Source organism: Ambystoma mexicanum, chromosome 3q, assembly GCF_040938575.1.
Source record: "Ambystoma mexicanum isolate Mex_15411 chromosome 3q, UKY_AmexF1_1, whole genome shotgun sequence".
In the NCBI taxonomy this organism is placed as follows: domain Eukaryota; kingdom Metazoa; phylum Chordata; class Amphibia; order Caudata; family Ambystomatidae; genus Ambystoma; species Ambystoma mexicanum.
In genome coordinates, this window is record NC_090926.1 from 449,423,505 (window position 1) to 449,450,376 (window position 26,872).

Genomic DNA, 26,872 nt, shown 5'->3' on the forward strand with positions numbered 1-26,872 from the left:
CATAGCCGCATCTGAAACACATGGCCTCCGGGTGCTTCCCGCGCAGGTTGAGTGTGGCGGATAGTTTGTTTATGACGTCAGGGTCTGTCGATGGATGCTGGATTGTAATTTTACCCAAACTATTGAGCTGGGACTCCACGGCCGCCTCCATCCGGACGAGTGCCAGAATCTCCTCCAGTGACCTCTGCTTCTGCAGTAGCTGTTTCCTGAAGGGCTGCGACACACAGCCGGCGATTATCTGAGACTGTAGGGCCTCCTCGTTGGAGTAGCAGTGAAATTCACAGTATTTGAGTTTGATGCATAGTAGCGTGACAACATTTTCGAGGGATTCGCCTTTTTCTTGTCTTGTGGTAGGAAAGATATGTTGATAATCAATGTTGGTGTGGTGGGCAAAGTATTCTGATAGCTTGCCATGCAGGTCACTGTATGCTGCAGTGTCTAAATTGAGTACTTCCCCCGCAATGTCTCTGACCGCAGGCCCTACTGCCATAGACAGTGTGTTCTTCAAACGGGCGTTATCGGTGAGCCCTATCGCCCCTAAATGAAGCTTGAAGTCTCTCAACCATGTGCCCCGTCGAGGCCCTAGGTTGGCGGAGGTCGAAAGGGTGGGACAGGTGGAGTACCTGTGAAACGTCCCCTGCTGCTTGTGCTGGTGGCACCTCCTGGTGCCCAATCCGCTCCTGAGGAGGACTCCTCGGGAGTAGACATGGCGTGTTGTTGGTTGGCCCCTTGGTGGGCCTCTGACTTGAGGCGGGATGTGCTTTCCTCTTCTCTTGTCCTTGGCCCTTGCCTGGGCCTTGTGTGCAGGCCCTTGCTTAGGCCTTATGCTCCGTAGTTGTCCTGCAGCTGGGGGTCCTACCCCTCTCTTTATTGTTTTTGGGTCCGAATGTGCCTCCCCCTCTGGTCTCTCCTTGAACCAGCGCGTGCCTCTGGTGTACATGTGCACCTCTGCGGCGAATTTCACATCCACTGTGTGCTGCCAGACACCCACAGCGGGTGAAGCAATGATGAGCCCCTCCTCTGGGCTCCAAGCCGAGGCCTCCGTGAGTGCTGATGCAGCCAGGCTTTCGCTTGGGGAGAGGGGATCAGGGAAAGGGCTGGCCTACTTTATGGAGTCGCATCGATGCGCGTATAAATTGCCCGACAGCATCCTCCAGGCAGCGCGGCAGTGCTTACCTCGAGCGGTCTTCCGCTCCATTCAGTGCGGGTCCGCTGATTACCTCGTTGCCATTGTGAGGTCTGGCTCTCTGGTCAGCTGCCCATCAGTCTCCTTGCTCTCACTCGTACAGCGCGGGCCACACACACCCAAATGAGGCATGGACACGGGGAGCAGGTTCCTACGTCTTCTTCATTCGCGTAACATAAAGGAACTGCTCGTACCCCTCAATCCCCGCCTCCCTAACTCCAACGTAATTTGCCCTGCTGGAAAGACCACAACGGCAGCCCTCGCACATAATGATGTGGTGGGGCTGTCGAGGTGTTTACTGCACAGCATGACAATAACTCTTATGGGTAGGCTATTATTCGAAATGAAATAATATATTATCTCTGTTGTAATTCATTGTTTACCTTTCCCTGTCCCCACCCTGTTTCCCTGTGGGCATTTTGAAACAGTGTTTGTTAATTGTATAAGCACCTAACAAATGACCCATACATTTAATTAATAAACAAAGGCCAGTGTGCCTTATGTGATCAAAGGATTGCAGGCTTTAATCACTGTCACAGGTATGGCATATATACAGATTTGTGTTTGTTCCTATGTTCCCAAAATGCTCTTTGATTGTATCCAAAGCAGCAAGTAATTTACAGTGGTACCATCTGTCCTTCTCCTCTCTCTTAAGGGTGCTCTACTAGGTGATTTCAGGGCCAGCTAAACATCTCAAGGATAAGTTAAAACACAACATCAAAAGCACATTTAATGTGTGAAAGACTTTAGTTTGAGAAGACTGGTGACTCTGTAGGGAATATGTGTATGCTATTAGCCGTTCCTTTCAGGGGGTTAATAACTACTGATTACCACAAGTCTGGCAGACAGCAGGGGAGCTGAAAACCCCAAATGAGCACTTAAGAGCTATTAAGTCCACCGTGGTTGACTAATTATTTTACGGAATGGCAGTGAATTGATCACTGATTGAATTGCTTATATCCTGTGCCAGAAAAGGATTTATTTTCAGATAGCATATTTAGAAAGGTAATCAGCAGGTGTTTTATTTACATTATGCAGACTGGATGCAAACAAGACCTTGCTAGGTTGTCCAAAATACAGGTTTGCAGGTCCTCATGTTTTATTGTTTGTTTGAGTCAGGCGGTCCTTACCCAAGTCAACTGCCCTTCCATTAGGCCATGCCCAGCACAATCTGGCCACAACACCCTTTCCAGAGTCCACCCTCCCCCCTCAATTTCATAGCCCTTGTAAAGTTCTGGGAAGGATATGAAGACCCTGCTCTTCAAGGAACAATTGGCCAATCAATGATCACTTCATTTGACCCTATTTCTCTCCCTATGGAGATTCCCCATCTCCTGACCCCCGCTCCCCCACCAATCCCAGCTCTTCTGCTACCCGGGCACCCTATGTGTAACCCCCATGGGTGCATTCCCTGTGTACAGAGCTCCATTGCTTGCCAACTAAGCCTGCACTCTATAAATGCCACTCATACGCACAGAGCCATCTTTATGCAGATCTGCACACATCATCATTGCAAAAAAACAACCCTGCCTTGCTCCCTCTGCCCCTGCGTTCATCCCCTACCCCACCTGTTGCAGACTGACGCCCCAAGAAACTGTGAACATATTGAAAGTTGTGCTATGCAAGAGGCAATAACAAAGCAAAGAAAACGGCATAGTAAAGTGTCACTCATTCTCCTTAGCGGAGCAGTACTCTTGATGGCCCAAGGAACTTGCTGACTGGAAGCCATAGGGAGGAATGTATGTTGTTTCTGCTGTGGTCGGTGTGCTGTACTAGATTCCCTGATGCTCTGACTGGCTGCTGAGGGGATGTATATGCTTCTCAAATCACGTGATATGGGAGAGAGGGAGGGCCAGTGCAACAATAACTCAATTCTAGGTGTCGGTCTTTTGTCCCTAAAATCATTACATATGCCCCATTGTAAGGTAGTCTTTTCCAAATAATATGAACTTAATCACTTCAAACGACTTTAGTTGAAGTAGTTTAGTCACAGTGAGATTGCATTATTTGCCCAGCAACACACACTTTGATAAGCAGAGATTTAACCAACTTTGCAATTTAGACAATTGACCATATTGTTTCCAGGGCTTTGACTTTCAAAGACTACAACAGTGCTGGCATTTAGCGTTTGCTTGCAGAATACACCAATCATATAGTAAAGCAGCCTGGAAACATGCAAACCCGTATAGAAACATTTTCATCCAAAGAAACATCTTTGTAGCTTAATTTTTAACATCCTCAGTCAGTGGAAAATGTTAAGCACCACCATGCAAAATATTGCCATCTTCAACAACGTGCAGTTTTAAACCACTGTAGTTTCAGCAATTTAAGATGCACCCTGAAATAGATGTAATACTTGTTGTTATTCATGATGTTAAGAACATTTCACTATCCTCATAAAAGCAAACCATTTTTTTCCAATGTCAGGCTAGTAAATATTATGGATATAAACTGACCTTTAAAAGGGAGATTTATTGTGTTACTCATTTTAACTGTATTGGAAGCAGACACAGATTTGCTAGGCATTTGGAGACGTGTGTGGTCTTTCATTTGGAAATATTGCATCACAATGCCAATTGCCTAACCAGTCATGCACAGGAAAGGTGCTGCTGGTAATAAAAGAAATGCGTTATTGATGTAAATGCTAGGATGATCAAGGTGCTGAACCAGAATGCTCTTTACTTTGGTCCCTTCAGCAATGACCCAGAATTTTGGGGGTGGGATCTAAAGCCCATAATTAGCCCCATGCTGCTGCATGCCTGGACTATGGCCATTTGGTTCCCTAAGCACTTTGAGTTGAGTTGCTTTTGCCATCCATTCATTTACGGGATGTTCTACCATGTCCCTCTACATCAACATCAACTGGAACAATTATAACTCTGTCTCTTGGGCAGCATAGGAGTGCATCCACAGTACAGTTAAAAGGGAGCGATAGATGAGCTTGGGAGTGATGGGGCTCAACCTGAGAGAAGCAAGTTGAGCAGCCTTTGCTACAGAGTGGTTGTCGGGGTTCTCTCCCCTCCCCCACTAACTTTTGGAATTAGGTGTTGGCCTTTGGTTCTTCATTGGAGGTGGATACCCTGAAGTTTCTTACTGTGGAGGGTCCGTAGTTTGGCTGGTTATTGCTTGCTCTTGCTGGGTGGAGGTGCAAATGGCCACTGTGGGCTCCGTACACAAAGATCTGGTTGCTCGCGTTCAAAAGACTGACACTCACATACACAGTACTGGATGACTCCTGCCTGCGTGCGAGAACTTCATTCCGTTTATTGAGGTGGTGACGTGCAGGGGTGCAACTAAACCTACGTTTCGAGGGACTGGGGATGGGCTAACTGGTGATGGGAGGAGCCACTTCAAAAACTGGGCAGGGCAAACTAAGTGGTTGCGCCCCCTCTGTTCACTCCCACCCCCATTCATCATACATTCATATCATTCGCACGTGCATCCAGTCCCCCATTCATCATGCACTCCTTCACACACACATTACATAATACGTACATGCAATCCTTGCACACATAAATACATAATGAAATAACATGCTTCCCTCACCTCTCTGCTTAACAAAATGCAAGTGCGCATATCAGCCCCCTCCCTTTGGAAGCAACAGTGCACATACATTACATGTTGGCTCGCATTCGTGGGGATGGGGCTCGCTGATATGTGCATTTGGTTTTTGTTAGGCAAATACATTCTTCTGCGCAAACACAGTAAAACGTTAACGCTGCACGTTTCAGGAAAGGCCTCCTCACCTCTCTGCTTAACAAAAAGCAAATGCGCACATGAGCTCCCTCCAGGGAGCACCTAGGCTAAATTTCAGGTGATTGGGGGCGGTGGGCCCAAACCCTTCAAATGTTAAGAGAGGCACTAACTTCAGCGTCTTTGGGGGTAGGGCAAACTTATTTGTGTGGGGGCATCTAACTTCTTTACGTATCTAATGCCACTATTCTAGTGCCGCTTCAATGTTAGAAGCAGTTAATTGTCTCCTTCACATCCAAAACCACACACGTAAGAGCTGTTGTGAAAATAAGCTTTCTCCTGCTCCCCCCCCCCAGTTCCAATCAGGGGTGGGCTGGTCTATAGGGAACTCTGGAGATTTCCCGGTGGGCCTCTGCACCCAGGGCCTCTTTTGTGTGTTATTTCCAAATGTTCTCATAGGAAAAGCATTGGGCTTGCTGAAAATGTGTCATATGGGGCCTCTTTGAACTTTATTTCCAGGGCCTCTTTTGGTCCCCAGTAATTATTTCCAGGGCCTCTTTTAGTTCCATTCCACCCATAGTTCCAATCATTCACCTGGCATGCTACTATTAATCAGACATCACGATTCCAATTGCCTAAAGATGTATGCAGGTGCTGACAGTGAAATGCGTTATGTTACTAATTGCAGAGCCTTTGTTAACAGTGAAGCCCAGGCGCTTTTCAATGTCTGTGTCCCATTCTGTCCGGCCACGGCTCTATAGGTCACCCAGGCCCCAATCAGCACAATGGTGTTACGTCACTGGTCACTGGTAACTTGTCTCTCAATGCCACTGCATGCATGGCCATCATGAGGAGGGCAGGGTGGATACAATGCCCCATGCCTCGCTCTCCACAGGGGCCCCTCAGCGGGTCCTATTGTCACCCTCTTACCAGCAGAGTGCATTTGTTAACACCTGCGTCTGAATGTATCCACACTTTAGCTCAGATACATTCAAGTGTAAGTTAACTTGCTGGTGCCGCTCTTCACCCTCCAGCAGTGACATGACAAGGTGCAGGCTGACTGCAGCTCCCATTGTGACCCTTTCTTGGTTGTGTTAGGCACACCATGGTCTCCTCGCTGCCACCTGGACTCTCTGCTCCTCGCTTGAATGGCCTGGATGGCTTGCTTCCTGCATGATCTCTAGACGTATTCCTGTCCAGGGTTCAGGCAGAAGGATGCAGAGAGGAGTTATTTTGTAAGAGGTATTGAGGAAAGGGGCCAGAGCACTGCCCTAACCGGGCATAATGTTTGTGGAGGCCACTAACAATTGCTAACAACATTAACAAATTCTGCACTCTAAGATATATACGTAGTTGTCATCTTGACTTTTGTTCCCAGCAATCTATATGAAGGCCCCATCATCTCACTGCCAATGCATTCATAGCCCTGTCTCTTCAAGCATCACACACATTTCAAGAAAGCACAGAAACGCTTGGATGTGATTTGTCTACAGGCATGTCTGAAGCTGAATAAGAGTCACATAAGTCACACTTAAAGCAACACTCATTTAAGGCTGTGTCCCTATTCTAAGCCCATGCTTGGATTTATTGATGCCAACATTTATAGCAATCCATTACTTGTATAGTGTTTTCACCAAAGCACTTTACATACAACACTCCTATAAAAATATCAGTATCCAGCAATCAAAATATATTCTCATGTGTTGACCTCAGAAGGATAAAAGATTGAGTAGACCTTGCTAGCATTCAAGCCTGTGACCTGCAGATCATACAGAGATCTCATCAGTGAGCACTTAACCCACTTAGCTATCTTACCAGCTAGTTCTCCTTAAATGTGCATTTGGTAATGCATTGGCTCTGGGGGATACATTTCTTATTAATATAACACTTATTACTAGAATGCTTAGAAGCAGGTGGAATATATCATGGCCCATTAGTAAACGTGGTAATAGTTGTGTTGTAGTTTGTTTTTAAAATGAATGGACGCAACATCACAGGGTAGTGCAAAGGTAACCTAATAGTTCCTTTTAACTGCCTACAGAGTTGATTAAACAGCATGCCATGTCACATTTGGATAGCTCAGTGAGTTAAAAGCTCAACTTTAACATATGCCAGCGCGCACTTTTGCAAGTTCATATTTCAGCAAGGCTGAATGAACCCTTCATCCTTCTGAGACTGATACATTAATTAATATTACATTTGGTAACAAGAAGACCCATTGTATAGTGCTTAGAAGCAGGAGGAGTCAGACATGAAGCATTACACATATACATATGATATATTACCAACTGTTATACCTGGATACTGGAACATCTAGACCACAATGATATCAAAACATGGAGTACTTTTGATCAAAAGGATAGGCCTCAAACATAAAACGCTACTCTCCAGTTGTACCTTTGTGGCACATTAGAGAAAGCCAAAATACAAGTGCAATAAGGAAGGCGTCTGCCAGGGGCTATTGTGATGGAAATGTCATACTGCAGCTCACATTAACTGCAATATGCATGGATTTCATCTGACTAAAGTGTACAAGATAGGTTTATGGTTCAGGACCGTAGATACTGGTGTAGGATGGCATATGTTGAGCGACCATCACCTGATCTATGCTAGATTTTCAGTGTGTGCAGTCACCAGATCTACCCAACAAATCTTTTTGATGGTAAGTACAAAGGAGCAACTGCAATATTTTAGCTTAGCCAAGCTGCATCCAGAGAGCCTTATAGACCCATTAAGGGGTGTAGAGGAGCTGCTGAATGCCTCTTCGGGAAGTCCCACCCCCATACTTCCTATATGTTGGAAGCGAGAAATCGCGATATGCACACCATCAGTGATTGTGCCTATTCCACCGAGAGCCTTCGAGTAAATGAATCCATTGAGAAGACCCTACATGATGTATCCCTGTAGAAATGACAATCTCTTGGAGGAGATCCCCGAAGGAATATGAAGATGAGAGAAAGAGAAGTTGGTGACGTCACAGGAAGCGGGCGTGATGCACTGAGAAGAGTTGCTGAAGAAAAGGATGTATGGACCGTATAGAATCTGATGACGAAATAAAGAATCGAGTAAACTTTCATATGCGGAATGAAGATTGCACGTGTGAAGAGCACTGCAGAAAATGCAAGCTGTGTAATAACTGTACAGATGCAGCAATGCAAGTAGACTAAGTGATCTTAAAGGCTAGCTAGACATAGAGAACAGACTGCAGGTGGTGCCGCCATTATATAGAAGCTGTACATAAGTGTCATAAGCTCAGACCCACGGAGAAAGAAGGACTGGAAAACTGTGTCGCAGTAACCTGAAGCTAAGAGCATTGAAAGGCCTGGAAGAGCTTTTTGGCCTAGTGTCAAAGGCTGAAGCGGCCAAGAACTGGTTATCTACAGTTGAAGAACAGAAACCATGAGACATGAAATCATCTTATGTTAAGGTGCAAGGAAAGAACATCATGAGTGCCAAGTTTATTAATTGAAGGCAATTAAATGCTGCAAAACAGGCTGAAATATGGTCTCCTGTCATGTGAGTCAAGGATGGAAATAGGAGTTGGGCATGCAGACCAGAACTGTGATAAGCGTGTGCCTGTACTCCCTTATTTTAACAGGAGCAAGGATAATTTGCAAGGCCAAGTTCAAAGACAATCTGAATGTCAGAAGGCATGAGTGATGAGAGATGTTGGGCTAATTGAGTGGGGAGACATGGTCAAAGTCCACCCACTGACACCTGGGGTACCAGTTTACGTGCTGCTAGTGAACCGAATGTTCCTGAAGGGTAAAAGTGTGCCAACCAATTGTAGAAGACCATATAACGAAGGGCCTTATAGTTTGGTAGCCAATGATATACTGTGTATCTAATAAATGATGAAAATGACTTGCACTAGGGGTGGGCATAAGTTGTCCACCTGACTGTAGAGACCCAATCACAACCTGTTCCCTTATATAAAGTGTACTTAGATGTTCCGCTTAAGCCAATCACAACCCCCAGTAGGTTTTTCTTGCTTGCCACACAGTATGATATCACGTATGATACATTTTTAGTATATAAATGTTTTTTATGCAAAATGTTTGAGAGCTCGAGCGAACGTCCATCGATGTCCGTTGTAACTCCCTGTTTTAGACAGTTGATATTAAAACAGTCGGATGAGACTTTGCCAACTTCCTGAGTCGGTCTGATTATTTGGTGTAAGAGTTATTCTACATTCCATCCTTTGCATGTCATGTTTCTGATTTAAGGAAGCATGGGTTCAGGGGTGTCAGAGAATATATATCCAGGTTACCTACGCTGGGCTAAATATAATTTTACGGTATTGCGTCCCACCCAAGATTCGAGAACCTTCCCGGATTCTCTCATGCAACATGTTGTGGATACTTAAGTATTAAGTCAGCACAAACCATGAAAACTCCAGGTTACTATGAAACTCATAGCATAGGAAGACTCAGAAACAGGAGTACACTAGAAGTAATATCCCTGATGAAGAGCAATAGGCTTGAAACAAGTGTTGACATTGTAAAACTTTGCAGAAATGACCTTGTACAAATATCAGCTTGGTACAAAAGTCTGTGCACAAAAGATTATTGTACAAAAATAAGCATAACAACACTTGAGTTTCATGATTGGTGCTGACTTAATACCCACGTGTCCAAATCATGGCTGTAGACACCTATATATGCCTTCCACACAAACTCAAGGGGAGCAAATGTGCATCACCTGTTTAAAGTGCAGCTGGCGTAGTGAACAGAAATGGCAAGGAAGGCCTCACTACATTTTTTTGCCCTGGGCCTCACCAAACCCTGTGACAGCCCTGACCGCATGCATGGGTGTGTCTAACATGACTGTGCTCTATCGCCCTTTTCCTACATTACACTGCTCCCAGTGTGAATCCTGTGATAGGACCCTTGTCGGGCTATTTCTGAACTTTGATGTTGGCTTCAACCATCATTATCCTTGTTTCTCATTCTTGTGGCCTCTCAGTCCCACCACACAGGCACAGTAATGGCGCATAGACGTCATTCATGAACACCACAAAGGACAAACATCCATTCAGACACAAATCAAAACTGACAAGAGTGTTTGTCACATCATTTCTTTCTGTAGAAGAGTGCCCGGGCACTGCAGATTCTGACATGTTCTAGAAATAAAACCATAGCACAACAACTGGTATTCGCTGGAGGAGAAACTCATTACAGCATGTGCACACACGCCACTAGATCTCATTCCGGTGTGAAGGTTCTAAGTCAGGCACAGTTTTTCCAGGCATTCTGGGAATTGTAGTCATGTCTTTGTATTGGAAAATTCAGAACTACAGGTCCCGGAATTCAAGAAAAAAAATGGGACTGGATAAGCACCTTGCGAATGGAATGGAGCAACCTGATTTGTATGCATCTTTTCGGGAGATATGATCAGGCTCTGTGAAAGAGTTTGTTGCACTAGAACAAATGAGAGGAGCATGAGTAGCATGTGGGTATGTTGCCTCACGGGCCACCCACGCTGCTGGCAAAGACATGGGTAGAGCATGCAAGCAGCTTGCTTCAAAAGCACCATAACATTGATGGTGAATGGTAAACATGCTCTAATGTGCCAATCTCAAGACTGTGAGCCTACATCTGATGATGCCCAATGAGGGTGGAACGAAGATGTGGTTTGTTGTCAGGCCCCAGCAAAGTGGTCAGTCTAGTAATGATAAAGCTATGTACAAAAGGACATTGCTCTACAAGACCATGACAATGCCCTGCATGCTTTTCAGCTAAATTTCTTACCCATGGTGCATTGCTGGGTGGATCAGATCTGAAGGCGAACTTCCAGTGATGGATACTAAGCAGTGTTGTACATTTGTGGATTTTTTTTATCTTAAAGGGCCTGTTCTTCTATCACACTGCAGATTGAGCGTTGCTTTCTTACTTTTTTCAAAACCACCATAATATTGAGAGTGAATGTTGAATGTGGCCAGATGCTGTGATGGGTGTAATGCCTGGCATGGAAAACCACTGTGAAAAGTTTGGGATGCTAAAGACGATTTCTGTATTTTTGTATTTTGCATTTATATCGTGCTCATGAGGGACCAAACCGTATAGATGGCATACTTTATTGTGTAGCTCAATGCGTTGATCTGTATGTTAACCTGTAAGTATCCAGACCCAATTGGCGAAGCCAGAAATTTTCCTTCTGAATTTACCACAAGTGCCATTCAGTTAGGTAATAACACCTGTCATAAGTCCTTAGGGAAGATTATGGTTGGAGAGGGGTTTAGAGTGTGCTGTATACACAGTTGGCATTAACCCTTCAGGTGATGTCAGCCTTCCAAGTGCAGTGATCCGACCACAGGCGTGTGTCTTTCTTGGTTTGCAGCCCAAGAGAGATAAGATGGCTGCATGAAATGTGTGCTGCTTGGGTGTGAGTCTAGCCTGCGGGCGATTGCGACTCTTCCTTTCATCCTAGGGAGGTCGATAAAGTCAATTAATTGGAATGTGATAAAGAAAAATCTCAATTATGTAGATTCAAAGAGGTGAATCATTTCGTGGTGTGTCCTCTATACATTTCCAATATCATTATTTTGTATATCATGGATACTTTTGAGGAAAACAGTAGATTGCCAGTCAAAGGTTATAAAAGGGACTGGTGGATTGCTGGGTCTTTGGGTCTGGGGGCGTGCAGTTGAGCTTCCGCCTAGAGTTGGAAGAGCATGGCGAGGCACGAGTAGGCTCAGATCAACCTGTTCGACCACAGCTTCAAGCCGGGGGTTGCCCGTGGTATGGTCCGAGCCTCATTCACACAGCAATATAAAAAACGTTTGCCCGAAAACAATCTCAGGTATTCAAATCTGGGTCCAATGGTTGATCACAACGCCACAAGGAAGCGGTGCCAGGCTGAGCTATGGTTCCTGGGTAGCTCTTATGAGAGCTATTTTTCTACACTGCCACACAAAGCTGTCCTTTTTACTAAAACATAGCAGGGTTTGTTTCGGCCCAGGGAGCGTAGATATTTCAGAAACAAACAAAAAGAAAAGACTGCTCCCAAGGAGTTACATTTTTTTATGAGGAGAATTTAAATCGTTGGTTTTGTAGCGCTGCGGATCTGTAATCTGATTCACTCTGTGTATGAGACCAAAAACCTAAGGCAATTCTCCTTACGTGTTATTCAACAATACTTTTTTTTATCAAGGTTGTTTTGCTACTGCTATCCGCGGTCCATCCCTCCTCTTTCTATTTTTAAACAGCCACAGCAAAATTGTATATGTACAAAGTGCAACAAATATATAAAGGCTCCTTGAAAAAGTGCAAGTACAGAACAATATAAAAAAAAAACGCCAACACGTGTTTCAAGCTCTGAAGATCTTCTTCAAAAGGCACCAAAGCAGTGTTTTGGTTTGCCCTACAGAACGTAACACTTGTCACTTTGCAGAACGCTGTACATTGACTTTGTCCTGTCCGTAAGCATGCATGTAAACATGTGGTCCATTATCCTAGCATTTCAGGTTCTGAATTACATGTTTAATGAGCAGGAACTAAAAATCAGCTTCTGGGTTCACTGCCAATTCTACATTTAACATGAAATGTGCAAACTAAAACTTTGTGTGCCTAGTGTCTGCCTCTTTCTGCTGCAGATGTGTCCTAACTCACTTTTATACACCGTGATCGTTTGCTAGCGACTTTATGGTAGTTTGGGATAACAGCTTCGTGTTCAATGTACTTTATCATGTTAAATGTGTGGGAGAGCTCTGGAAACAGAAGACGTTCAAGTATTTGCAGATATCATATGATATGGCATTTATAACACGCCTATACACAAGTGTTTCAAGGCGCGACGAGGCAAGCAAGGGGGAACAGAGGGAATACAGAGACTGCGATCCTACTAGGCCAGGTGTCATTCAGATCGCGCAAGTGCAGGGGAAGGGGGCAGAGGAAAAGTGCAGAGTGGGAGAGGGTGTGGGGACAGTGCAGTACATGGGGTAAAGAATAAATAAAACAATGAGAGAAGTAGAGCCAGCTGGTGGCAAGGGTAAGTGCAGACATCAGGTGTCAAGTGCTGGTGGGGGACTGTAGGGACACAGAGAACAGTCCCCAAGTGCGGGGTTTGCCAGGGAGGCAGTGCAGGTGTGTAACTGTCAGGGGAGGGAACCTGGGCCTGAGATCAGAGGGTGGCCAGGGAACCAGTACAGTTTCAGCCAGGAGTTCAGCAGGGGAGAGGAGGACAGAAAGCAGAAGCAAAGAGGAAGGTTTTGAGGTGCTTCTGGAACCGGAGATGGTTTTCCTTAAATTTCAGGGAGGCACGGAGACTGTTCCAGAGGGAACCCCCTGCCGAAGATAGAGATCTACCACTAACTTGTTGTTTGGTGAAATGGCTGACCTTGAGGGAGTCGGAGGCGGGTGAGCGAAGAGCTCGAGAAGGAAGATCACGTTGAGCATGGGCTGCTGGCGGTGCCGTCCACTCCACCTGACTCCTGACATCCAGAATCAATTTCCAGTGGTTTAAAGAGTAGTTCTGGTGCAGGGAATGATGAATCAATGATATTGATTAGCCATTGGCTGCAAGTGTGCTGGACACCTGTCCACATACTGTGTTTGGCACTATTGACCATCCACTTGCATGCGCGTTGAAGGAGGCGTGGGGAATTTAGGCGACAAGGAGCTTGACCCACTTATCAGAAGTCAAAAGCTAAAGTGTTTCTATTCCAGGAGGCCTCCCCTACACCCATTTAGGCATAGCAAGAGGCCTTGCAAACACTTTCCATGCCACTCATTGTTGCCAGCTATTCTCTCAAATAGCAGGCAGGGTCATTATCGGTGAAAACCCCTCCGAGTTTAAATGACCGGTATCTAAAATTCACACTTCTAGGGCTTTCCCCAATAATGGCAATTCTAATGCTCCCTGTTCTGCTCAACTCATCAGAGTCCCTGAAGGAGAGTGACTACTGTACCAAGGGGAGACAGGGGTGTCAGGCTCTGTATGGTGGGCGGCTTATGGTGTCGCCTGGCAGACTGACCTTACTGTATGTGTGTGTCGTGTGCTTTGTGTAAAGAGTTATGTTATGTTATTCACTATGTATACTGTGCCTATCACCGCCCTAGTGGTCTTACCAGTGGTCGAAGTGTACGAAAAGAAGTAGTGGGACTATATTCCCTGCTGGCCTTCCCCCGCTCTCCACAAACCCCATCCCTGAACCACCTCCCACACACAATCCAAACCCCCAAACAAGCACACCTGCTATTTAAGGGAATGTTCGGTGCAGTGCACTGAAGTGCAAGCTTCAACTTCTTCCTACACTTTTATTTTAAAAATTAAACCATTCCTGAATGGTTTAAAAAAAAAGTAGAGGAACAGTGAAACTTAAAAATAAAAAGTATAGGAGCACTGCTCCCGACCTGTGGGTCTTACGGGGCGTGACATTGTCCGAGGAGTTGCACATTGTTACCCAACCAGCGTTTAGTCAGATCTTGGTCTGTGGATAAAGAAGAAGGTGGTTTGGGGGGAATAGGGGGAAAAAGGGGATTAGGCAGTGGACAAAGAACTTAGTGGGGGGAAACAAAACACACAGGGTGATGAGGAGGGCTCATGGTTGTGTTAGCTGGGACGCACGTTTATTAACTTTGATTAGTTCTTGGTAAGCATGAGAGATAAGGAATGGGTAGTCCATTCTACAAGGAAGGGCAGTTTCTAGACCAGGCGATACCTGATGCTAAACCTGAGAGGTACTCAAGCAGACCCTAGTAATGTGGGGGCGTTAACCGGCTTAGTTTGGGAGAAACACTCTCTGCCACAAGGGAGAGAACTGGGTTTGCCAATCCAGCTGACCGAAATGTCAGTGTCAAGAGCAGGACGTGTACTGATGAAAGCGCGGGAGAAACGAGAGCATGGAGAGGGGAAGGAGAGGCTGTTAGCTTGACTCCCATAATAATACGTTCTAAAGTTCTGAGTTCACTATAACTTTAAGGAAGCTAATATATAGAGAGCAGGAGTATAAAGTACTCATAATGGAGGAATGCGTTACCGTTTCTGAGTTTATTTGGGTTCTGAGCGTCATATATCATTCACCCTGTAAATCCAGATGGTTCGCAATGTCCGTTCACGTGTCTAAACTTTCGGCTAAATTGATGTATTTACATATCTCCACCACAGCCCATGACATGACAACTGTATTGCACATTTCATACGTGTGTATATAAAAAATATATATAATAAGTCATAGATACCCACCTGAGGTGTACAACAAAACTAAACTCCATGCACTTTTCATGTCCAGCCCACCCGTCCTCCCTGTAAAGAACGGAAGCCATTAGACATGAACTACAGGCATTCACCAGTTTACAGGTTGCGTATTGCAGTGAGGTGTACAGAGCCCTGTGAATCATTCAAGGCTGTGTACAGTAAGCTCGTGATAACACAGTGGCATTTTCCGGTGAGTTTGTGTGTGCGCCTAAACACTGTGTTCTGTGTGTACGGCTCCAATAAGAAAGTGTTAACACGATGGTATGTTTGCAACCTTGACCGCCCAAAACCTGTAGATTTCAGGGACCACTAAACAGTAGTAAGATCCCAAGCGCTTGCATGCTCTGTAGGATTTCCGCACTCTGTAAATTCCGATTCACGACTAGGAATAAGACAGTGTTTACCTTACTAAGAACAGGCCACAAATAGAACAGAGTTTACAGTGTTCATGGTAGAAATGTCATCCACTTGAGTTAAGGGGGTTGCAGGTATTCTTTTCTGACGTCAGGCGGAGGCTGCCCGGCTGTGGCTGCTGTCTTTTATTACTTTGCATTCTGGTAAATGTAGTCCTCCATCAGTGGGAAATAAAGTGACAATCGTACTTTTTATGCTTAACAGAAGCTCTTTAAATCCTTACCTTAACATATATTTGTATCAGTTTTAATTCACAAGCTATATGGTCAAGTGTCTACCGTAAAAGGTAATCTCAGCGTTTAATGCTTCACTAAATGTGTGATCCTGGGCCAATCTTTTTATCTCACTGTGCTGCATGTCCGCCAAAGCTGGGAGTTCAAATGTAGCTTTCATGTTGGGGGTTGTGCGTGGTAGGACAACAGGCTTGGGTTTTGAGTTGTGGGGAGGGAGGTCACCAGGTGTTGGTTGTGGTGGGGTGTCGAGGAAGTATATTCGATATGTGTTGTGGGGGTACGGAGACGGGACGCCAGGCCTGGTGTTGTGGGAGTGGGGCCAGTAGGATGCCAGACAAATGTGCTGTGTGACTGAAGGCAGGCCAGCAAGTGAATGCTTCATTTTGGTTGGTGGGCAGCCAGGAGATAATGTGTCATGATTTTGACCGGATGGCCGGTGTTTGAATCTTAGAGCAGGCCACCAAACCCCTGGCGTGGCTCTTCTCTACCCATGAATTCGTGCTGATATGCAAGAATGCACTGTGCCTGCAGTCTGTCCCCTCAAAGGGCCATCCTCACTCTGCATAGCTGGTGTGCACTCATAAAAAATATGGTCACATGTTCTGTTAATTTATTTTATGTTACGTTTCTCTGCTTTTGTACTGCACCAAATCACCACTATAGTAGTTTTAGAGTGCCTGATCCATCTCCATGTCATATTGTGCCCCATGCGGGGAACAGAGGCATTGCAGAATATATGTTACTGAAGAGAGAGGAGATAGAGAGACTCAAGTATGCAAGAGCACATAAAAGGCATGTTAATTCATGCACACAGGATGAATAAAGGGGAGGATAGAATGCTGGTACCTGCAGAAAGAAAAAGAAAGAAAAGAGACAAACGGGTGTGATATATAGAGGATGACGGAAGAAAGGGGATAAAATGGGGAGCAGAGGGAGGCAAAGATTGTTTGAGGGATACAGTGAGACTAACCAGGCCTCGCTAATACTGGCCTTTCAGACACACCAGTCTTTACGTTCACCCCCCCTCCCCCCCCCGCGCAGCTGGTTACCATGGGAACCAGCATCCGTCAAACGTACGAATGTGCCTGCAAGGCTTTAAAAGCTGATGACCGGCTCGCACCCCCACCAGGTGCAGATCAGGCCCTCCCCTGCCCACCAGCCTCACACTCACACCAGGTGCTGATCAGTCCCTGCCCACCAGCCCCACACCAGGTGCAGATCAGGCCCTCCCCTGCCCACAAGCCCCACACCCACATCAGGTGCAGATCAGACCCTCCCCTGTCCACAAGTCACGCACCCACACCAGGTGCAGATCAGGCCCTCTCCTACCCACCAGCCCCGCACCCACACCATGTGCAGATCAGGCCCTTCCCTGCCCACAAGCCCTGCACCCACACCAGGTGCAGATCAGGCCCTTCCCTGCCCACGAGCCCCACACCCACACCAGGTGCAGATCAGTCCCTACCTTGTCCACAAGCCCTGCACCCACACCAGGTGCAGATCAGGCCCTTCCCTGCCCACAAGCCCTGCACCCACACCAGGTGCAGATCAGTCCCTGCCTTGTCCACCAGCCTCGCACCCACACCAGGTACAGATCAGGCCCTCCCCTGCCCACCAGCCCTGCACCCACACCAGGTGCAGATCAGTCCCTGCCTTGTCCACCAGCCTCGCACCCACACCAGGTACAGATCAGGCCCTCCCCTGCCCACCAGCCCCGCACCCACACCAGGTGCAAATCAGGTCCTCCCCTGTCCACAAGCCTTGCACCCACACCAGGTGCAGATCAGTCCCTCTCCTACCCACCAGCCCTGCACCCACCCCAGGTGCAGATCAGGCCCTTCCCTGCCCACAAGCCCTGCACCCACCCCAGGTGCAGATCAGGCCCTTCCCTGCCCACAAGCCATGCACCCACACCAGGTGCAGATCAGGCCCTCCCCTGCCCACTAGCCCCGCACCCACACCAGGTGCAGATCAGTCCCTGCCTTGTCCACAAGCCCTGCACCCACACTAGGTGCAGATCACGCCCTTCCCTGCCCACAAGCCCTGCACCCACACCAGGTGCAGATCAGTCCCTGCCTTGTCCACCAGCCTCGCACCCACACCAGGTGCAGATCAGGCCCTCCCCTGCCCACCAGCCCTGCTCCCACACCAGGTGCAGATCAGGTCCTCCCCTGTCCACAAGCCTTGCACCCACACCATGTGAACATGAGGCCCTCCCCTGCCCACCAGCCCCACACCCACACCAGGTGCAGATCAGTCCCCCCACTGCCCACCAGCCTCGCCCCCACACCAGGTGCATATCAAGCCCTCCCCTGTCCACAAGCCCTGCACCCACACCAGGTGCAGATCAGTCCTTGCCTTGTCCACCAGCCTCGCACCCACACCAGGTGCACATTAGGCCCTCCCCTGTCCACAAGCCCCCCACCCACACCAGGTGTAGAACAGGCCCTCCCCTGCCCACCAGCCCCGCACCCACACCAGGTGCAGATCAGGCCCTCCCCTGCACTCCAGCCCCACACCCACACCAGGTGCAGATCAGTCCCTCCCCTGTCCACAAGCCCTGCACCCACACCAGGTGCAGATCAGTCCCTGCCTTGTCCACCAGCCTTGCACCCACACCAGGTGCACATCAGGCCCTCCCCTGTCCACAAGCCCCCACCCACACCAGGTGCAGATCAGGCCCTCACCTGCCCACCAGCCCCGCCCCCACACCAGGTGCAGATCAGGCCCTCCCCTGCTCACCAGCCCCACCCCCACACCAGGTGCAGATCAGTCCCTCCCCTGCCCACCAGCCTCACACTCACACCAGGTGCTGATCAGTCCCTGTCCACCAGCCTCGCACCCACACCAGCTTCAGATCAGGCCCTTCCCTGCCCAGAAGCCCCGCACCCACACCAGGTGCAGATCAGGCCCTCTCCTACCCACCAGCCCCGCACCCACACCATGTGCAGATCAGGCCCTTCCCTGCCCACAAGCCCTGCACCCACACCAGGTGCAGATCAGGCCCTTCCCTGCCCACGAGCCCCACACCCACACCAGGTGCAGATCAGTCCCTACCTTGTCCACAAGCCCTGCACCCACACCAGGTGCAGATCAGGCCCTTCCCTGCCCACAAGCCCTGCACCCACACCAGGTGCAGATCAGTCCCTTCCCTGCCCACAAGCCCTGCACCCACACCAGGTGCAGATCAGTCCCTGCCTTGTCCACCAGCCTCGCACCCACACCAGGTACAGATCAGGCCCTCCCCTGCCCACCAGCCCCGCACCCACACCAGGTGCAGATCAGGTCCTCCCCTGTCCACAAGCCTTGCACCCACACCAGGTGCAGATCAGTCCCTCCCCTACCCACCAGCCCTGCACCCACCCCAGGTGCAGATCAGGCCCTTCCCTGCCCACAAGCCCTGCACCCACCCCAGGTGCAGATCAGGCCCTTCCCTGCCCACAAGCCATGCACCCACACCAGGTGCAGATCAGGCCCTCCCCTGCCCACTAGCCCCGCACCCACACCAGGTGCAGATCAGTCCCTGCCTTGTCCACAAGCCCTGCACCCACACTAGGTGCAGATCAGGCCCTTCCCTGCCCACAAGCCCTGCACCCACACCAGGTGCAGATCAGTCCCTGCCTTGTCCACCAGCCTCGCACCCACACCAGGTGCAGATCAGGCCCTCCCCTGCCCACCAACCCTGCTCCCACACCAGGTGCAGATCAGGTCCTCCCCTGTCCACAAGCCTTGCACCCACACCATGTGAACATGAGGCCCTCCCCTGCCCACCAGCCCCACACCCACACTAGGTGTAGATCAGTCCCCCCACTGCCCACCAGCCTCGCCCCCACACCAGGTGCATATCAGGCCCTCCCCTGTCCACAAGCCCTGCACCCACACCAGGTGCAGATCAGTCCTTGCCTTGTCCACCAGCCTCGCACCCACACCAGGTGCACATTAGGCCCTCCCCTGTCCACAAGCCCCCCACCCACACCAGGTGTAGATCAGGCCCTCCCCTGCCCACCAGCCCCGCACCCACACCAGGTGCAGATCAGGCCCTCCCCTGCACTCCAGCCCCACACCCACACCAGGTGCAGATCAGTCCCTCCCCTGTCCACAAGCCCTGCACCCACACCAGGTGCAGATCAGTCCCTGCCTTGTCCACCAGCCTTGCACCCACACCAGGTGCACATCAGGCCCTCCCCTGTCCACAAGCCCCCACCCACACCAGGTGCAGATCAGGCCCTCACCTGCCCACCAGCCCCGCCCCCACACCAGGTGCAGATCAGGCCCTCCCCTGCTCACCAGCCCCACCCCCACACCAGGTGCAGATCAGTCCCTCCCCTGCCCACCATCCTCACACTCACACCAGGTGCTGATCAGTCCCTGTCCACCAGCCTCGCACCCGCACCAGCTTCAGATCAGGCCCTCCCCTGTCCACAAGCCCCGCACCCACACCAGGTGCAGATCAGGCCCTTCCCTGCCCACAAGCCCTGCACCCACACCAGGTGCAGATCAGGCCCTTCCCTGTACACAAGCCCTGCACCCACACCAGGTGCAGACCAGTCCCTCCCCTGTCCACAAGCCTTGCACCCACACCATGTGAAGATCAGGCCCTCCCCTGCCCACTAGCCCCACACCCACACCCGGTGCAGATCAGTTCCCCCACTGCCCACCAGCCTCGCCTCCACACCAGGTACAGATCAGGCCCTCCCCTGTCCACAAGCCCTGCACCCACACCAGGTGCACATCAGTCCCTACCTTGTCCACCAGCCTCGCACCCACACCAGGTGCACATCAGGCCCTCCCCTGCCCACCAGCCCCGCACCCACACCAGGTGCAGATCAGGCCCTCCCCTGCACACCAGCCCCGCACCCACACCAGGTGCATATCAGGCCCTCCCCTGCACACCAGCCCCGCCCCCACACCAGGTGCAGATCAGGCCCTCCCCTGTCCACAAGCCCCGCACGACACCAGGTGCGGATCAGTCCCTGCCCACCAGCCCCGCACCCACACCTGGTGCAGGCCAGTCCCTCCCCTGCCCACCAGCCCCGCACCCACACCAGGTGCAGATCAGTCCCTCCCCTGCCCACCAGCCTCGCCCCCACACCAGGTGCAGGCCAGTCCCTCTCCTGCCCACCAGCCCCGCACCCACACCAGGTGCGGATCAGTCCCTGCCCACCAGCCCCGCACCCACACCTGGTGCAGGCCAGTCCCTCCCCTGCCCACCAGCCCCGCACCCACACCAGGTGCAGATCAGTCCCTCCCCTGCCCACCAGCCTCGCCCCCACACCAGGTGCAGGCCAGTCCCTCCCCTGCCCACCAGCCTCGCACCCACACCAAGTGCAGATCAGTCCCTCCCTTGTCCACAAGCCTTCTCTACCCTTCACTCCTTGGGATTAGATAGGGTCCAGCCCCATGGCGCTCTTGCTCTATTCTGTATCATCTGTAGTCCTACCTCTGACCACCCAGAGCTCCAATTGTCCATACATCTGGTGCTAAATGTATCTCTCTTGCTCTTGTCGTGACGCCGCTGTGATATGGCGCCCTGTTCCCTCAAGGCTCTGGGATTCACTGGGCTCTACCAAAGACGACGTGGAGGTTGGGAGCCTCTTCCTCTGAGTTTCGCTTTACATGGCAATGGCCGCCCCCACACAGTGCCTCAGCATCACCGAGTTACTTGCTTAGACAGCACCCATGTCCATTGCCTGGATATCACTGATTTATTAGCTCGAGGTTACGCATTTAATAGTTATATCTCACACATGTGATGCCTAAACACCACCCCTTTAAACTGATGTAGCATCTCTCCCTTAGTGCCCCATTGCCATCCATTTAGTGGTTCAGTGTCACTCATGTAATGCCTCCCCACCATGTATGAAGTTGCTCAGCACAGACACTGCACACGCTGTTATTTGGGCACCATCGCTGCCCCTGTGGGTTGTGCGGGTGACACCTGCCCACCTTGTACGTTCCGGTGGTAGACACGTTCCGGCCTCACAGATCTTTGTGGAATGTGGCAGCAGGCTGTTCTTGGACGCATTCGCCCCTACGAGAGATGCCTGCTTGTGAATGGACGTTGTGTGCTGCAGGAGAGATGCCTGATTGTGAATGGACGTTGTGTGCTGCAGGAGAGATGCCTGCTTGTGAATGGACGTTGTGTGCTGCAGGAGAGATGACTGCTTGTGAATGGACGTTGTGTGCTAGGAGAGATGCCTGCTTGTGAATGGACGTTGTGTGCTGCAGGAGAGATGCCTGCTTGTGAATGGACGTTGTGTGCTGCAGGAGAGATGACTGCTTGTGAATGGACGTTGTGTGCAAGGAGAGATGCCTGCTTGTGAATGGACGTTGTGTGCAAGGAGAGATGCCTGCTTGCGAAAGGACGTTGTGTGCAAGGAGAGATGCCTGCTTGTGAAAGGACGTTGTGTGCAAGGAGAGATGCCTGCTTGTGAAAGGACGTTGTGTGCTGCAGGAGGAAGAAGTCTTTTCAACCTGTTTGTCATTTTAGGCCCTGCAGAGGCTGTCTGTACAGTATCTGAAGAGAGACTGGCATCGTGGGAAAAACGAGACCACTGGGAACAGGTGAGAGGCACTCCGGGTGAAACGGACACGCGGTTTCTGTTGGGGTCTCTGTGAAGAGCTTTTAATGCGGCCATAGGGGTAGATCTTAATGGGGGGTGACACTGGGTGGAGTCTGCGTTGTTGCCAAGTACCTATGCTATGGATGGTGGCAAATGTATTTTATTGTGGGTGGTTTCCCATTCGAGCACCCTAGAGTAAGCCTTTGAACGCTGCCAACCCCTGTCCTTTCAGGAGTGTTTTCGCGGTGTGGAAGTCTGTGGTGGAAGGCACGGCCTCCCACGGCCAAGCCAGAGTGGCTGCTTCGGAGAACTACCGTAACTTGACGAGCGAAGCTGCGAAAACAGCCCGGACTGCGAAGGAGCACCTGCTGAAAAAGGTAGGTCTAGGGGAGAGCAACGAGCTGCAGGAAGTTGGGCTGGGAACACCCTAGGGGCCGGTATTCATGGAAACCCAACCGCAAAATAACCCTAGGTGCAAGTAGCGGCTGGAAAGCCCTTGGCACTCCACGCACCCCCATCATGCGCAACGTCAATACTTCAGACTATCCCCTTCAACCAAGGTAGCACCCTGTTTACACTTTGTAAGCCCCCCCGTAACTCCTAACTGCACTCCAAAAAATGTGTTACATTTCATGGAACTCAAGGCGTTCCCCGGTGAATCTGCGTGCGAACCCCCATAAATGACAGCTGCACCCCGCTAATCTGCATACGTGCACCCCTAATTTAAACCAGCACCTCAACTACATGCTGTCACCCCTAAATTGGTATGTGAATCCTACCTCTGCGTGTTGGATCCTATACGCACAGTGCTCTGCGCCTCCTATCATGTGGCAGTCAGTCCACAAGTTTTGCGTGTAACTTTTCTGGATGTGGGGTTACGCGTTGGGTTCCATGAATTTGGTCTGGTTTGCACTTGAGTGGGCGTGCGATTTCACTGTGTGGCCCGTCCCTCAAAACGTCAAAGTACTTCCTCATTTTGAGGGGAAAATGGGGAATATGCATGTCTTGACCGCTCGTTATTTCTCTGCGTAAGCCTGTCCCACACTTTCCGTGGAGTCTCGTACAGGGCGCCGAACTGCATGCACCGAGATGACGGACCTGCGCAGAGTCCCCTCTAGGTCCCGGAAATACACACAAGGTCCATACCATGAATCGACCAAAGGAGTTCGGCATGCTGATTAGTGCGCAAAGTCACTTTTCCGCACACCAAAAATTCTGTAACTCATGCCCTGAGATGGGAAACACTTGGGGTGACCGACATTTTCCCTTTGATGTTCAGAGAAGTTGGTTGCAATAGAAGTATTACACCAAAAAATAATATATGAAAATTGCACTTTTGAGTTAAGTTTAGAACATCCTCTAATTACTTGTATTCATTGGATGCAGCCTGAGATGTTCTTAAGCATTGGCCCACTTGCCAAGACAGTCCCTTTGCCGTTTTTCCCCCACAGCACCCATTTGGGAATATCTGGGCAGTGTTCCTTGAGCTAAGATTCTGCTGCGTGGGACAGCTGCTGGAGGTAGTTGGGAATCTGTACCAGAAAGCGGCCTGCACAATGCATAGTAATTTAAACCACATTCTTCTTTCCGGCATGAGCTGAGGCACCGAGACAGGAGTTATGTACTTGCAATTTTCAGGTAAAATGCATTGCTTCGTACCCTCTGGAGCTTTTGAATTTGAGATCTGGGAGTGGTGGGCAATGTCCCCTCTATGCTGTGCACATCTGCGCTTGCCGAGCTTCCATCTGGGTACAGCTCAGAAGAATATTAGCAGCGCACACAGACAATTCCCACCAATTCAAAAAGATTTAATAAGGCACAACCACAGCAGCTACGTAATATTTGCTTTCTCACAAAATAAAGCTAAATTGGACTTACTAGTCTTGATAGTCTGATCTAGCCAATTTTCATTGCCCTACTATGCAAGCTTGACATAAAAACAGAATACACACACACAAGAGGTTCAAAACTAATATGAAAAAGTGGCTCCACGAACAGAAGATATTGCTAAAATATGTCTGCACACATTAACCACATAAACTACCCTCCCCACCCATGACTCCTATACTTGACTCTACCACACTTACACCTTATGACTCTAATTACCGCCCCAGGTCACATTCAGACATTTCGAGAGAACAGTGACTATACCTACCTTGGCTCCGCAAATGTTTACCAGACTTGTACCGACATCCACTTGTTTTCGGTTTGTTATTATATGAACAACATCTATATAAAGAGTTTGCAACCTATCCGCAGTCTTTGAAAGCAAGCTCACTAATGATAGCTAGACATGAGGTATCTGTGGCTGCATGGTAATATTATCATTGAGGTTGCCCAATGTTTGAGAGAACTGATAAAAGAAGAGTATATTACCTTATTTGCGCCTTCAGATTTAAATTTTTTTTTTAGATTAGTGTTGAAATAATTGGCAGAAGCACAGAGTAGGTGGAGGTGGGTATTTATTTATTATTCGTTAATTGCACAGTGAAAGTCTGTTGGCATATTTCTTGTTCCTTAGGGTCCTTTGGGGGCCTTAGTAATCCTTCATAGTAAGGTCCCTGACTTCAAGAGAAACTAAAATTGTTGCTCCAAATTAGAGTCCTTAATTGTCTGATTTTGATTGTTTGCTCGGGATCCAGTTAATGTCTAGTTACTTCCTTTTACTTTGTTTCTTCAAAATTGGAAACTGTTAGTTGCATTCGATAGGGACATTAGCATTACTTCATAGGAATGTCCTGGGTAGCTAATTTCTTCTTAGCATGCTTGTTCCCTCCAGTTTTGTCCTGGGTAGCTAATTTCTACTTAACATACTGATTCGCTCGACACGTGTTTCACCAATGGCTTTGTATTGGTTCCTCAGGAAGGTATAAAGTATTGTCCAATACATTTTTGAAGAGTGAAAGCAAATCTGAAAAAGCAACACCATCAACAACCAATCCAGCCAGGGAAGAGGACCCCTTTACTTTTTTAGAGGAATACCAGAGGTACCGACTAGCCAGAACTTACTCAATTTTCAAACCACTTTACCCTCAAACAGCAAACCAAACAGGTACCTCCAAAAATGGAAGCCAACCAGAAGAGGCGAGAGAGGAAGCGGGGGCCTTAGGAGAAGACAGAAACACACAAGGAGCCTTTACTCATTCAAAAAACCCAAGACCCAGGGCAAAATCCATACCTGTGTTTTACCACATTTTATGTCAGAGCCTGTACAAAAACAGCTTAAGAAATTGGTAGGAGTTGAGGCTAAACCTTGGGCCGAAATACAGTTGACTATTGCACATTACTGTAGACTGTTGCAAGAAAAGAATCGGAAAAAGGAGGCAACTCGAAAAGGTGAGGAAGCAAAGCTAGCGAAAAAGAAATTATCCAAGTATGCTCTCGAAGGAGCCATGCTAACTAGCCCAGCTGAACAGAACACAGCAGGTGGCTGTCCCACAGCAGAACACTCAGGGTATCGTAGGACAATACGCAAGGGGAAGGGGATTTAGAGTAAGAGGATGGCAGGGTAATCAAGGAGGTTTCCAAGGGAATCAAGGAGGTTTTCAAAATGTACAAATGGGCAATATAGATATGGCGAATGGACAAATAGCCCGACCACCGCCTGTGTGTTAGCTGTGTGGAATGACAGGGCATCTGGCGCGCTCATGCAGAAGCCAAGGCGCGTAGCAAAATAGCTAAGGAATGGGAGCAGGTGCGGCGAACTCACCTGCGATCCCACCACAGGGTGGCACACAGAATCACACAGTGCAGCAGCAAGCACCAGGCATGCAGCAGGGTGCGAAGCAGGGGGTTCAACCCACGAGCATGGGGCACTTGCCACAAGGGCAATTCCAGCAGGCACCACCGCAATGATCTCAGGGCACAAACTCCAGAAGGGGAGGCAACTCTAGGAATGGAGAAAATCCACAAGTGTACAGTGGACCAAACTTATACATGAACTAGGACAGCTCTCTGGGAACCCTGGCGTGCTCTAACCTATCAGTGACACCAGACCCTAAAAGGGAACCTAGGGTGAATGTCGCCATAGGGGGTAAAGAATATTCCTTCTTAGTTGAACGGGGGCAACACGCTCGTGCATACAAGAAGGCAAGTTTTCCTTGTCCGGCGAGGCTATTGATACTCAGAGTTTTACAGGAGCTCACAGTCGAGTTCCTTTTACAGACGCACTCCCAGTCTCCATAGGGGAATGCAAAATGAATGCACCTTTATTGTATTCGCGTCAGACCCCAGTAAATATTTGGGTCAAGATTTAATGACAAAATTGAATATGACCATCTCGTTTAGAGAGGGGGGCATAGTATGCTCTACTCCGGGAATGCATTACTCGAACGTGTGCAATATGATCAGAGCCAATTCAGGACACAGAGCCATGAGAGCTATACCACTGGAACCTGAGGTTTTCGCATATGGCATACGTGTACTTATGGTGGGATTACCAGGCCTTGCAGACAAGGTCAGGAGAAAACCTGACGAATTTCTATTCAGGCCGAGAATACCAATACATGAAGAGGAGGGACAAATATTTCCCTTGATGATACATGCTGCAGCAGTGCGAGGTAGGATAGCATTAGTTGAAGACTACG

At 49.1% G+C, this 26,872-nt stretch overlaps 1 protein-coding gene across 1 annotated transcript in view; it reads left to right on the forward strand.

Annotated features, from left to right (window-relative positions):
- Positions 1–26,872, forward strand: part of FCHSD1 (FCH and double SH3 domains 1) — a 582,795-nt gene that overhangs the window by 237,786 nt on the left and 318,137 nt on the right. The window contains exons 4-5 of the mRNA XM_069654127.1: positions 22,214–22,287; positions 22,519–22,663. Coding sequence (XP_069510228.1) covers positions 22,214–22,287; positions 22,519–22,663 — 219 coding nt within the window. The remainder of the gene's footprint in view (positions 1–22,213; positions 22,288–22,518; positions 22,664–26,872) is intronic.